General features: G+C 39.8%; 2 protein-coding genes across 4 annotated transcripts in view; one reads left to right on the top strand and one right to left on the bottom strand.

Annotated features, from left to right (window-relative positions):
* LOC131688911 (glycine receptor subunit alpha-2-like) overlaps positions 1–10,689 on the top strand; it is a 33,037-nt gene extending 22,348 nt beyond the window's left edge. For 2 of the 3 annotated variants that reach the window (XM_058973531.1, XM_058973533.1), the window contains exons 9-10: positions 9,959–10,134; positions 10,198–10,689. In XM_058973531.1, the coding sequence (XP_058829514.1) occupies positions 9,959–10,134; positions 10,198–10,363 (342 nt within the window). In that variant the 3' untranslated portion in view covers positions 10,364–10,689. The remainder of the gene's footprint in view (positions 1–9,958; positions 10,135–10,197) is intronic. The other variant, XM_058973532.1, reaches the window with a different exon arrangement.
* A 33-nt stretch (positions 10,690–10,722) lies between these two features.
* LOC131688910 (protein FAM91A1) lies at positions 10,723–14,626 on the bottom strand. The gene is made up of 10 exons (XM_058973530.1): positions 14,335–14,626; positions 14,191–14,275; positions 13,976–14,116; positions 13,403–13,917; positions 12,157–13,348; positions 11,993–12,102; positions 11,702–11,929; positions 11,541–11,644; positions 11,409–11,478; positions 10,723–11,240 (listed from the first exon to the last, which is right to left on the bottom strand). Exons 1-10 carry the CDS (start codon positions 14,419–14,421, stop codon positions 11,130–11,132), a joined length of 2,643 nt encoding a protein of 880 aa, XP_058829513.1. The 5' UTR covers positions 14,422–14,626; the 3' UTR covers positions 10,723–11,129.
* Positions 14,627–14,918: the final 292 nt, after the last annotated feature.

The raw sequence follows: 14,918 nt of genomic DNA, 5'->3' as shown, positions 1-14,918 counted from the left end.
TATGCTTAACGTACGTTTGCCAATGCTACCAATGTGTAGCTGGTTGTTGATTTGGAGAAACTATGTGCAATCGTTTTTACTTCGCTGTTGGCACTGGCTGTTGATTTCGGGATTCAAAACGCATCAGTTATTGGTTGGCTGTTCGATTGTGTTTTAGCAGCTTATGTCGAAGGCTGTTTATTGGCACTGGTTGTACAGGATGCGAGACGATTTTTTGCAATGAATGCTAAGTTTCAGAAAAATTATACCATTTAATCATATTTGCAAAAGCTCTTTTATGGATTATTTTCTACTGTGACATGTGGGAATAGTAAATTATTTCATTGAAACCTGTTTTAATCCACCTATTGGTGCTATTGTGGCTTTCTCATTTCTCCCAACTATGATTCCATGAATTACGCGTCGACGCTGAAGTACTTGAAACAAAAAAGACATATCATGCTTAATTTGTTAAGGGTGGGGGTGGTAATGGTTTCAGCGTGAAAAGAAAAACGTTTTTTTCAGCGATTTTTTAGAACTTTGCGTGAAGCGAATTGATCAAAACTTTTGTATATTATAGTGTATCATTTCAATAACATGCTGTAATTTTGCTATGCAAAAATGTCGACAAACGACTCGGTGACGAAGCTTTTTGTAGAACGTCTCAGGAAAAACATGATTTGCGGTGTTACCTGCCATTCAAAAACTACTTAACCGATTTCTTTCAAACTTTGCATACACATTCTATGTAAAACGTACCTAATCCCTACGTTGAGTTTTTGAGATAATTTTTCGATTGAGGGGGTGTCATATTTGTATTTAATATAACTAAAGAGACTAGAATAACAAAGAGACGCCATCTTTATTCAGTGAAAACAATTCAACTAGCAACAAGGCTACAGGTCACAGGCAACACTGCAAATGTGCAAGCCTCACCAAACTTGTTTGTTGTTATTCCGTTTGTTTCTTCTAACCAATATAGAAATCCAATGCGACTTCTGGTCTGCTGAGTTCCTCGACTAGCTAAAACATAGTTATATCCGCAGGAATCGTATTTTGCAGCAGCAAAGCCATATTAGGCCAAAATTTATTATTTGCATCATTTGGTTTTCGTTACCCTCATGCTGAATTTCGTGCTCCCATAAAACCAAGCCCTTTTCTCTTTAGCGTTTCTAAACACGATGGTATTGTAACAAATTTGGTTCGAGGATATAATTTTTATCTTTAAATCTTTAGTAATTTTAGTGAATTGCATAACAATACTTCCTTGAAAACAGTGCCACATAATGCTAAACATTTACGATTGATAACTCTCTTGTTCGTTTGGAATGACATTGACAGTAAAATTGGAATTCCAAACGGAACTTGGCGTCTCTTTGTTATTTTAGTCTCATTAGGTATTACATTAAAAAAACTCTAGAAAGAGAACTGCAGAAAGAAAAACAGCATTTTTAGCAACGTATGCCCCGGCATTGTGTGGCAACGGTTGTACGTCATTTCGCGGAATACCATTTCCCGGTATACCATATTCCGGAAAATCATATCCCAGAATGTACTATTTCCCGGAAAACCATTTCCCGGAATGTACCATTTCCCAGAAAACCATTTCTTGGAATGTACCATTTCCCGGAAAAACCATTTCCCAGAATGTTCCATTTCCCGGAAAACCATTTCGCGGAATACCATTTCCCGGAAAATAAATTAAACCTTGCGTACCTTGCCACCACTCATTTTGAAATTCTCTCTAGAGCATAAAAAAGTAGTTTGGAAATATGTTTATAATTTTATTGATTTTAATGGTAAGTTAGAATAACATATAAAACAATGCTTCAGATATATCTATTTTGGGATTTTTATGGATTATGCATCTAAAAAATCTGCGGTTGTTCTTTCTCATACATGCATGCTTCCTTGTCGTTCGTTATTTTTGGCATGTTTTTGATTTATATGTACTTTCTATTTCTATGTAGCTTCACATTATTTTAAGTACTCTTACAAAATATTCTTGGTGTTTTATTGGATTTAAGTACTAGTGGTCCTAACATACCTTCCCCATCAGAATTCCCATAGAAAATTTGACAGTTAATAAATTTCACAGTCGACCGACAAAAACGGGTGCATCGAGGTCGACAGATTAATTAAACGAGCAAGTTGGGTTTCGTCGGTGGACAATTTTCGTCACCATATTAATCGCCAGATTTAATCTGTGTGAATCTGGTTCCAGTTTTAAACCGAATACAAATTTGTATTTGTTTCAACTATCAACTAATCGATCGATTTAATTGGTTGAAATAGACCGATTTCAACAGATTTCGTCTGTCATATTTAATCGGTTGTTGAGTCGGCTGACGTCCATGTTAAACCCCCATAAGAGTCGGTGCAACAATCGACCGATTAATTGGCGGCATAGTCGGCCGATTGTGCCCACGCAAGCCGATTTAGTCGGTGCGAAAATCGGGAGGATTTTCTATGGGGTTATAACTTTTTGAATTATAATTGTTATTCTATGAGCTTATTCGCCTTCTTTTGGAGATGAGCAAATCATGAAAAATATTTTTGAATTTGTCTTCTTTAAAATTTGAGTACTTTTTTTGGAAATTATTAATTCATAACAATCTTCTTTGAGACTTTGCCTTTTTAAGCATAATCTGTTTTCTGGTACTTTATTGGTTTATGAGAGCTTGTTTTTTTTTATTAATATGATTAGAGAGCAAAGATAAGGTGTCAAGCGAATCAAACAAAAACTTGGAATGCAGAAGAATGTCATCATGTTTTATTCCAGCACAGTCAATCAATATCTATAAAGCTTATCATATCTTGATTGCAAATTTTATTTGTCGCGGAATAATGTGAAATAAAGAATAGAGGAGAATAGGTTAGTTTAGTTTAAAAGTTGGTAGCTCTCTCGGTGTTCCATCTAAATATACGTAAATGGAATGATTCCTACAAAAGGAAAAATATTTCTTTTTCACGGATTCCTTGTTAAAATAATTGAACAAATCCAAGATTACTCTTCTGTAACGGCGAAAATGAAATCCTTTGATTTCGACGATAAATTTAACCCATTCCTCTGGATCTCGAAGACCATTCACGAAAAAAGTGGTTAATTGTAAACGCTCGTGATAATTAAAGTTTTTAGAAACCAGAATTCTCTCTATGTAACCAGCCCACGTGTATGCAGGTCCACAAACATCTTGGAAGGTAAAAAACACATGATTCGTTGGGCTGTAAACTCGGCTCAAAATCTCTAGTGGATTGTTCATGATATTGCTTCTATAAAATGATAAGATTTTGAATGCTATAGAATACCATATATGTAAGTCAACATAGCTCTGGATTTGTTCTTAAAGTTCAAATTACATGTTAACTTTAGATTTCAATAGTATAAATAATTACCGAGAAAAAGTACATTCCGGGTAATGGTATTCCGGGAAATAGTACATTCCGGGAAATGATATTCTGGGAGATGGTACATTCCGGGAAATGGTTTTCTGGGAAATGGTACATTCCGGGAAATGGTTTTCTGGGAAATGACATTCCGGAAAATGGTTTTCCGGGAAATGGTAAACCGGGAATCGACGTACAATCTGTGGCAACACGTGCAATGTTATAAGGATAGGCAATGTTCGATTGAATTCGTTTTTGACAGCTAAACCCGAATCCAATCGATACAAAATATAGTCTCTGCAGTTCTCTTTCTAGAGTTTTTCTGTATAACATTTCCTATGGTGCAAGTTGTCAGAATCAACCAATAAGCAGCTGGAAGATTCTGACGTTAAATTGACACAAATACGACCCCCTCCCCCATTGTTATGTCTTGTCTTAGGTTTCCCTCCAGGTACACTATACCACAACGACCAAACTATCCCGATTAAAATTTTCATCGAATATTTGCAATATATGGGTCTCTCACGGCTAGACGATTCTTGATCACTGTGGCTGTCATTACTTTCTAGTGTGGTTGAAGTTTGTCGTGCACCTAAAAACGTAGTCTATTTAGTGATGTCAGGTTAGGTGATTAGCTTAACTTTCGTGTATATAGGGAAACTCTGCCCAAGACGGACACGTTAAAGTTTAATGGCAAATTCGACTCCTCGATTGATGCGTTGCTCGCAAATTGCACTCAAACCGTAATTTGAAATAATCACCCTTATTCTTGTTTACGACGAATGCGAGAGTCGTTCGAAGGTGGTTCGAGCGAATAGTTAGCCCATTTGATTTTGCTGTCGTAAACGAGATTACAAACCACTTTCGTTCGAATCTCGCATTTGTCGTAAACAAGAATAAGGGTGTATATTCTATCAATATAGTAACCACAGATAATAGACGCTAGAACAAAATTGTTTCAAAAACCTGTGTAACCTTCAAATTGATAAACGTTGGACATCCGTGTTTCACTATTGCCATTCGCGCAACTGTTTGCTACACGTGTTTGACAGCTGCACTATAACTACATTGTATCGATCACTGCGCCATCTACAAACGTTTGCCCAACGTATTTCATATGTCTGATTTATTCGGAATTCCAGTAGCGGTTATTTACACACGATTCAAATCGAGCGTAAACGTCTGTTATCTGTGCTTATACTAATAAAATTTAAAACAGAAAGATGTTTAAAATGGTTGTGAAAAAGAGGCACAAAATCGGTATGCGAAAGACGGACACCTGGTATGGGTAATATGGATATATGGCATTGGTAACGATGAACATAGGACAAGGAGAGAGTGAGGAGGCGCTTCTCGATCAATATATTTTGTTGTCTATTGGTACATAACAATCTAGCGATAATAAAAAATAGCCCAAGGTTATGCAGTTTGACGTTTCAATTCTAGTTTATATTCGCGTAATAAATATGTCCATCTTTTTCCACCGTACTGTGTCCGTCGTATCCAACATGATACCCAACTTTAAAAATGTTCCTAAATCATGAACGCCTCCATTGAAATTTCTGTTTTTTCAGCAGTCAAGTATTAAATTGCCAGTACATCATGTCGACCTAAAACTATTTTCCGAGAAGAACAGCTTTCAGGTTTAAATCGTTATTTTCTGATGTCAAAAAATAATGATCTTTAATTTGGAAAAATTGTGCCAGTTTTTCATATGTATTGGTAGCGGGTGTCCTTACGAGTACACTCATATCATTCTTAAACCTTAATTATTCTTTTATGATTTTTAAATTAAAAAAAACCAACTTAAATTCAACCAGCAAACTGACAGTTGTCCCACTAAATGACGTATCTGCAAATATCTCGTTCGCCTCATTGTTAACCGGGACAGCACCCCACACAGCATGATCTGGTACTTTGTCAATCCGCTAACAACCTGCCATCCCAAGTTTCATCTGCAAACTATGGTAGATCTGATAAGGCAACCTATAGGGTCGTGCAAGTCGCATGGGTTTGGATGTGTTATTGTCCTAAAAGGAAACAAACTAAAAAAATGTTTTTTCAATAGTTTCGGGCCAAAAAATTGAAAAAGAACTGAGATATTAACTCACGGTACTAATCTGCATCAGAATATGCCTTAACCTGCACACCCCTAAAGATCCCTATTATACTCGTTAGCGTGCTCCCGAGAAAGAAATTGTTTTGCTTAAATATTTGATAATTCGCGTGCTAGATAATAGCAGTATCTTTCGGAATCATTTGAAATCTTCTAAAAAATCATATAGTATCAGTACTGCCCATAACAGCATAAGAGTCCCATGTTGAAAAACAGCAAGCCGAGAAAAACGCTGTTCAAGATTGTCCCATCCATTGAGCCAAATGGATGGGACAACCATGTTTTGGTATTTTTTTTTGATATTTTCTGAACAAACCCGGTAATCTTATTTGTGCAGTGTGATTCAGTGGTGAAACAGAATACAATCCAACGGATAACTCATTTTCGACAAAAATCCACATGGGACTCTTATGCGTTTATGGGCAGAGTACCATTCGACAGAAGTATTCATTTTGTGAGAAACACAATTTATCCATCTTACTTACAGTTTCCGTCTTCGACGCAGTTCCCCTATTTAATTTTTTAGTAAGCAGGGAATCATGGTTTCACAATCCCGACATATTTTCATAATATGTATATTCAAACATATTATCCACAGCTATTACAGTTTAAATTAACAGCGAAGTGGCGAATTTGAATCAAAATTTTTATTTCATTGTTTCCTATTCAAAGTCATAGGAAAAAAAAACACTTGAGATCAAGTGTACTCTCTCTACCTCTTACTTTTCTATGATACTTGCAGATGCTTCAGTACACTCTTGAGGTAAACCTCCCCATTTACAGCCCCGGTAGTCACGGACGGCGCACTCCGTTTGCTACACGAGCAGATCACTTACCTAATCATGTATTTAATGGCAACCTTTGAAAGTTTTTGCTTGCTTACTTCCTCCGGAACATCAAACTTGTGCTGGACGATGAAGAACAGTAGTCCCGGAAACAGCCGGAAGTCCGCATTGGCGTAAGCCTCATCATCCATGACAATCAGGCTTCGTCAGCATCTGGGTGTACAGCTTCCGGACCAGTGTCTTTTCCACCATATTTTGACGATCGTCACGATCGCTAACCGAAGCACTGACATTCCGCTAAAGGTTCAAGTTACCTTTTTTAAGCATGTGTTAGAATTGAACGCTTGGTAGTGTGGGTAGGAAAATTTGTGTTCAGCTTTGCCACCGGATTATCCATTTAAACCTTTTTAAAACTCTAAAAGAAGAATATCAGTCGATTTATTAGATCATCACGATTCAATTCATGCAAAATACCTGCTGGAAAAACCATCGGCTTAGCTAAACGGTGCTTTTGAAAAAGTGGCTGTGGTTTTTTCATTGCGCAGTTGTGGCGCGTACCCCAGCTCGGTGTGGTAGTGTGATAAAAAATCACAGCCACTTTTTCAAAAGTACCATCCAGCTAAGCCGATGGTTTTTCCAGCAGGTATTTTGCATGAATTGAATCGTGATGATCTAATAAATCGACTGATATTCTTCTTTTAGAGTTTTGAAAATGTTTAAATGGATAATATGGTGGCAAAGCTGAACACAATTTCTCTTACGCATACTACCAAGCCTTGAGGTAACTTGAGCCTTAAACGCTTTCATTACACAATTGTGATCCTGATCGCTAATAGAACATCCATTCTAACCGCATTTTTCTTTCCGTTCGATGCTCAGAGTTTGATAGTATTGTTTAATCACACGACTCATCGTTCATTGCACAATTCCGATTTGCTTCCGATGTCCCGTGGAGAGATTTGAGAATTTTCCAGGCGCTTGCGTAAAATCAATTCGCCAGGTTGCTTTTCGGGTGACTTTCCAATTATCGAAAAACTGACAGCGATAAAATTTTAAATTTGAATACAGTGTAAACAATACACTCTAATAGCAAAGAGAATAGGGAAAGAGACGAAGAGTGAAAATCAGTCAAAACGGCAACACTCCCTTTATGATGATTTCAACACTAGAATTTTGGCAACCGCTTCCACAGGCAGCACTTTAAATGACTTCTATTATATTTTGAAAACAAACCGTATGTCGATCGTTGGATTTGTTTATCAAACGATGCGCATTTCGAAACAAAGACATCAAATAATTTTAAAGCGTGTTTTTACACATACATATACTCTAGAATGCACCTCACAATCACGATTGAACCAAATTCTGACGAAAATTGAAATTTCTTTTTTGATAGATGTACAATACTTATCTCCTCCAACTGAGGCGTGAGTAATGTTTATTTACATTGCACGATTGGTCTGCTCAATAAGGTATTTTTGGCTTCACACTATTCGTCTCTTTTCCTATTCTCTTTTGGCGATTTCGCTTGAACCTGAAACTGAGTCAGGTTCTAACCCCAACTGCTGTCAGTTCATACATTTTGACAGCAGTTGGGGTTAGGAACTGACTCAGTTTCGCCTCAAACGAAAACCACATTTGTCTAATAGCTACTTCTATCTACAGTCACTTTATACACAGACTAGCGAAGTGTCAAAAATTGCAGCTAAACGGACTGTCAAAAAGTGCAGCCAAACGAGCATGAGGGTTTTCAGAGGGGAAGTACAACCCGGTCAGCGTGGCAAGCAGAAAGTTAGCAAAAGTTGAGCAAAGCGAAATTGATGCTGGCAGAGTTTCTGCGAGCATTTTGCGAGATTTGTGCGAGAATTCTGGCAACGAATTCGCTCAAATGCAACAAGCGTTTCTGACAGAAGCGGTTAAACCAACCGATGCTGCTCACTTTTATCCAGGATCCAGTCAGAAATGTACGGCCAAGATCTCTGCACGCTTCCTGCCACATCTATGTCAGATGTTTTGCTCGATTCGTACTAAATTCTACCAGGTAGGAATTGCCAGGATCTTTGCACAGTTTATGTCAGGGTTTTGCTCGGTTCCTGTCAAAATTTACCAGAAAACGCGAGCGAAACCGAGTTCGCCCTAGCTCAACTAACCCGACAGGATACGCGCAGAAATCTGACAGGGCTGCCAAACCAAGACTTACAGAAATCTAGCTGAGCGGTCTCTGCCAGAAAATTTGCTCACTGGGCAGAGATGCCAGGTACTTTTTTCAAATGTCTGCAATAATAATTTTAAAAGTCTGGGAAGAACAAAAATGTGAGGCAAGCTAGTGTAACCAAAAGCCTTTATATTCAAAAATCTGCAAATATCTGCAACCAAACTAAAAAATCTGCAAATATCTGCAACCAAACGGAAAAATCTGCAAATATCTGCGTCATCGAAAAAATCTGCAGCTTAAATTAAAAGTCTGCGAATTTGCAGACTTGTCTGCAAATCTGGCATCTCTGTCACTGGGAAGAGGAACCCCAGCAAAGCTTATGGGAGCTTCCGTGATGCCAGTTTACATTCAAGGTTGCTATTTTTACTGTTTTTCTCTCCGCAAGTCTGTTATGTAAAGTGTCTGTACTTCTATCTAAATTCTCACGGACAAAATTTAATTTAATATGTTTAATACGCAACGGGTTGTTTTCTACAGCGTTTTCCGTGATCCAATTTAATGTGGGATACCCTTTCCGGTTGGCAGCTGGTAGCTACCGTTCGGGATCAGAGACTCACATGCAATCTAACCGCAGCGAAGTGGAGCAGAGGGACAATTCTAACGCGCTCGGGCGCACAGCGGGAGCAAGAATCCGTATAGTTTGTATTCAAAATGGTCATAATGAAGTTGTCACAAAGCTCGTGGAGTGAGGTAGATAGATTATTATCAAGAAGCCCCCATGCCGTACCGTGAGAGTTAGTAACCTAAAACTAGCCTCGGTGCGGGGAGGAGTTCCACCATATCGGAAAGCCGTCGCTGGCGAACTGAGGCTCTAGGGGGAACGTAGGTGGAAGCAAACGTCTTTGCCTTTAATTATAATTTGTCAAGCGACAACGTTAACGACAACGACAACCTGGTGTCGAGGGGAGGTCGTTTCGATTGAAAAAAAATCACATTTTTCTTCCGTAATAAACTTCTCGATCTAGACGATTAACTTAAAATCATGAAATTTGAGGTATTTTTCAGAAGACGAATCTTCTCAAAAAGGAGGTTGTTAGGTAGAGCAGACGCGGTGCAGATCACCCGATAAGGGTCTGAGTTAACATAGGTTCTCTTCCCGTTAACTGCGACTGATGCATAATGCAATCGTTTGTAGTCCAGTATCTTCACTGGGCGAAGCATAGGGTCTTTAAAATAGTAAACCCCGTGTTTCAGCATATCCGAGAAATTCAAACTCGAATCGGAAATGACACCCTCGATTGCGGTTTGGTTTGCCGGTACGTAGGCTCTGTACCTCTGATGTAGCGCCTACATCAGAAATATTGGGTATTTCCAGTTGTAAACAATAATATCAGCGGTTCAACTTTTTTGAATGTAAATTCCGTGAAAATGCCATAGTTTTCCAGTATGAATAAAACTCCCTGAAAATCGCAGTTTTTCCAGTTTTTTTTTAGGAATGGACAACCTGATATAATTATATACGCTTCCCCATTCTAGATGAATTCGACCCACACGCGTCGTGAGAACGGCATCGAAAACACCAACCTACGGGTGACGAGTACAAACAGGGTACAACCACAGGAAGGAGATCCAACCAAGGCCAGTTCGATCGGTAATCTATCGGGCAATTTCCAGAACACACAACACGTTACTTCCGTTATGACCAGTAGGCGGTAAGATTGCTATTATAAAACCAATAACCCGCAACAAGCACAGCAAAACTAACGCACGTTTAGTGTTCACAGCTTCCGCAACGTGGCCGACGTGGCGCTAATGTATGCCGGCTCGCAACGAGGCCGATTGGACCAAATCTCGCTGATCATCTTCCCGCTTAGCTTTCTCATCTTTACAATCGCCTACTGGACAATGTACATTAGCGAATCGAATAGGAAAAAGCTTTAGGATTTTCCGAGCTTTCTGTTAACCGTTGATAATAATAGTAGCGTTAAACTAATCGTAAGTTTAGCTGAACATCACAAAATTTTAACAAAAACACATATCATGGAAATATTATCTATACATATATGAAGTATTATACAAAACCGATTGCCTTAAAAAGTATTTTCTCTAGTCAATCTACCAAGGTCTCAAATTCATCAGAATGCCATTGCAACTGTACAGCATCGTTATCCAATCTTGTTCCGTTTTAGTTAGACAAAAATTGTTTGCCCCATTCCAAAAAATTTTAACCACAATGAAATAATTTTAATAAACTTATCACAAATTTATGCCATTCGGTTTCTAATTGAAAGAACGCTCCCTTTTCGCAGTGAAATACATATATTTACGTCCTTACATACAACTCACTAGGGTAAGATTTGACTCGTATCTGATGCATCACGAATTGATAAAATTAGACTCTGTATTGTTTAGTACGGACACGCTACCCACCACCGGCCAAGCTCCTTCGGGAGGAGACAGCTATTCGCTTCGTATACAAACGAAGGCCAACATTTTACGTGCTAAACGAAGCTATTAATAGATGAAGGCTTTAAAACTAAATTCTTCTCGCTAAACGCTGGAATGCTTTCGAATTTGAACTGAATGTTTTTTTTGTTGTTTGGAACTGCTCTCCGCCTCGCTTCTCCGGAAAGGGGATAGTTTTTGATTTGGTGTTTTGGGTGTTTAATTCTTTTGGTGTTTCTGTGCATTCGTGCAGCGTCGTTCTTCACTTGCCATTCCAGCTGATGATTTTTCCATTCTCAAAGGCTAAATTGATCCGTGGCTTTGGAACGAATTTGCCTGGTTTCACAAGCTCCATACTTTCGTCCTGGAAGTACTGTTCGGGAATGGAAATTGAGCAAGCATTTTGTTATTGGAAACAGATAAAACTTTGCTGTATGTCTCCCTAAGGAGAAAGGTTTTGATCCTGTTATTAAGTTAGTGTCAGATTCTGATGGGACGAAATTGAAACTCAAAATCCATAACTAAGTTCATAGAAACTTACCAAACATTGGGAGATGAACTTCAGGTATCTGTGCTCCATTTTCGAGTTCACTTCCAGTATGTTTGAAATGCTGACAAAGAAAGTTAAGGATAAATAATGGATGCAAACAAGAGTGTGAAAAAAGGTACTAACTTCTCTTCCGAACAAAGCTTTTTAATAATATTTTGGCAAATGGAAGTGTTGCAATCGACATCAAACAGTGGGATCCCAAAGTGAATATCTAGCAATGTCCATTCCTGCCAAAAATGTGGCCTTATTATCAATAAAAAAAACGACACAAAGCAACGACAAACCTCCATATTGTTGACCGAAGGACGTCTCTGCATTTCCGTATCGGAATCCGCATTCCGACTAGCATCTGCAAGTTCTAGCACCAACTCCTGGCTGATCTCACCCCGTTGCTCGATTTCCACTAAGACCTCCTCCGTAACGGAATTATCACGAATTCGTCGGATGTCCTCAACCAAACTAGCGTCGTCACTTTCGATTGATGTGATCGAACCGATTGTATCCGATCGAACCTGTACAATGAGAGCACGATTAGAGAGTGTTTGGAAAATCATCAAAATTCCTTAAATTCCTACCGGTTTCGGTTTCGTTTGATCTTTCCTCAATCCCGTCTGGGTGCTGCTCTCTTTGTCAGTTTTAGATTTTTCTCGGAGCAAGCAAACATTCTCGTCGTAGTTTTCGCAACCTGTCAAAGGAGTTAACGTTAAAAGGACATTTTCGAAAAACTAAAGCTACCCACCATAATCCGGAACACCCGTCCTAATAAACGTCAGATAACCGAAGCTACGCTGCAAATCTAGCACCTTAGCAAGTCGCCGCACCGCCGAATGCTGACTCCATCTGCTGAGTCCTCCATCATCAAGTGAATCAGTAAAAGGGAACACTTCGTAGTGAGTCTCAGCTGGCTGTTTAATCCCGTAGCCCTGGATCAGAACGCAACCATTCTTCAGGTGTTCGTTCAGCGTGGCGAACTTCTCCGAGTTCAGTACAAACGATTCGGTGTGGACGATTGTGATGAGCAGTTTCCCGTAACCGAGAAACAACCGAGGCAAATGAGTGAGGACAGCTCCCTTGGTGAGCAGCAAACTAGGCGGCCCATAGCCCCCCATGTGGTAGTAGAAAAGTTTCGTCCAAATATGAGAGTTGGCCGAAGTTCGGTAGAATTGACCAAAGAACGGAATGGTAAATGGCGTGGACAGAACACCGGACAGTGGTGCAGCGGCAATCAGAAATTTGTACTTCTTCTCTAGCAGACGAGTTCTAGTCTTTAAATCTAGCGCTTCCAGACTCTCCAAGCGAAACAAATCTAACTCTGTATTGAGGACGTTTTTCAGTGCAACGATCGTCGATCGTAAAATTATGGCATGGTGAAAGTAGCGGCTAACTTCACCTTCTCCGTCGGCATCCAGGATGGAAACCTTCTCCAACTCGCGAAGAAAATCGTTCATCCCTTCGTCGCATAGCTTACCGACCTCGAACAGGGTGACGGCGTGTGTTTTTAGCCCCGGCGAAAGGTTTCCCATCATAAGAAATGCGGTCAGCGTCGAATCAAAAATAAATCCGACACGTTTAGCGTCCGTCGCCGTTCGAGCATCGTCTGCTTTCACATCCGAATAGGTGGACAGGTCCACCGGACTGTCATCTGCCGGACTTGGACTGTCCAGCGAGCCGATGGTGAAATCATCCGGTCGATCACTCTGCTCGCTGTCGATCGAATCTTGGCTAAGCAAAAGCGAATGGTAGTTGAAAATTGTACTACCGGCATGTTGCTGCTGCTGCTGTGCCAGATCACGTTTCGCATTTTTCCAGCTCTCGTTCGATTCAACGTTGTTCACAAAATTGGTCTGTTTGCGACGGGCGAAGTTCAGTCGACAGAAGAGTGAGGTCGCTTGCTTTACCGTGTCCAATGGTACTTGAAGAATTTGCGAAAGCTGTTAAAAATAAAGATAATTATATCCGACAGCATCCGCATAAGCACCACCTACCTCCGCAATAGTCGACTGCTCATCAACAGTTACAAACACGTTGTACAGTAAGTTCTCGAAATAATCCCCACATACCCGGTTCATCACAAAATTCTGCAACGGCGGGATGCTAATCTTGTCCTCACCACTAATTGGCACATCGAGATAAATCAAACCTCGTCGGTACAAACTGTGCACGACCTCATACAGCAGCGCTCCGGCCGTCTGCGCGCCATAATCAATCAACTGATCAATCACGGCCAGTTCTTCTGCGCTCAAAGACTGTACATCACTTTCCAGCACATAACCAACTTCGACCTTCCACCACGGTTCGATCACGATCCGACGAGGAAATTTTGGCAGCAGGTAGTACGGATTACGCTTGAAAAAGAGCTTCGGCGATCCGGTCTTTAGGTCGCTTGAAATAGACAGATACTCATTGCGACCAACACCAACCACCCGTAGGCAATCCGCTGCGGTGAAATTTGGTAGCGAATCGTAGTTCTTATCGTTGTTCAGCAGAAACACTAGCATATCTAAAAATGAAAGGCAATTAACAAACAACCAAACATTTTAAAGATTATCAACACTTACCCGTGTAATAATTAAAAGGAGTTAACCGAAGGCCCTTGGTCACGATATCTGCCAGATGATACGGAAAAAGATGCAGCGCCCGAATATTCTCCTCAATCAATTTCTCATAGTAAAGTTTTTCATGCCCAAACGTGTTATACACTTGCCATATACAGGTACATACAATTAAACATAATCAATCATTGCCTTGATAACATTCCCTATGCCACGCTTACCTAAATTGCCTCGATATCGCAGCTGGTTCTTGAGGCTGTACTCAAGAATAAGCTTTTCGTACCGCTTCTCATTATCGCTCAAAGCCTGTCGAGATTGAATCCGTTCAGCATAACATTCCTTTACACATTGTTTCCTTCACTTACCTTCCGCAATTCGGGAGCCAAATTCCGCCAGCTGACTTTGCTGCGAATGTTTTCCTCCACGTTGACCAAAATGTTGTTCGGAATCATCGCAGCTTCAAAGGTGTGCCATATTCCTCACCAAAAATCGGAAAATCCCGCACTCGTGCAGAGCTGGCCAATGTTGATTTAATGATAGCGAATTCCTAGTATTTTAAAACGTAAAAAATGGAATGTTGATGTTTTCATTACAGCAGAATTCGTCAGCACTTGTAAAAATGTTATAAAAATATTGGCAAACGATGGCAGGTCGTGAGAATAGACGAACTAGAAATTGACGGACGTGAAAAAAGAATGTCATTGTCGTTTTTGGAAGACCGCACAGACAAAGCAGACGTGTGTGCTTCATTCCAGTTTCACTTAAATATATAAAATCTCGACAAACATATGATTACGGCTTATAAGCCAACTGCCAAAATTCTCTTTGAAGGGAAATTCCGGACAAACTATTGCACACCAACCACAGATGTTGGTACTAAATAAAAGAGAAACGTTTTCTCTTTCATTAACATCTGTAAACTGTGTTTTGTTGGTAACGGTTTGTCCGG

Source organism: Topomyia yanbarensis, chromosome 3, assembly GCF_030247195.1.
Source record: "Topomyia yanbarensis strain Yona2022 chromosome 3, ASM3024719v1, whole genome shotgun sequence".
NCBI lineage: Eukaryota > Metazoa > Arthropoda > Insecta > Diptera > Culicidae > Topomyia > Topomyia yanbarensis.
This window is presented reverse-complemented; position numbering and strand designations above follow the sequence as displayed.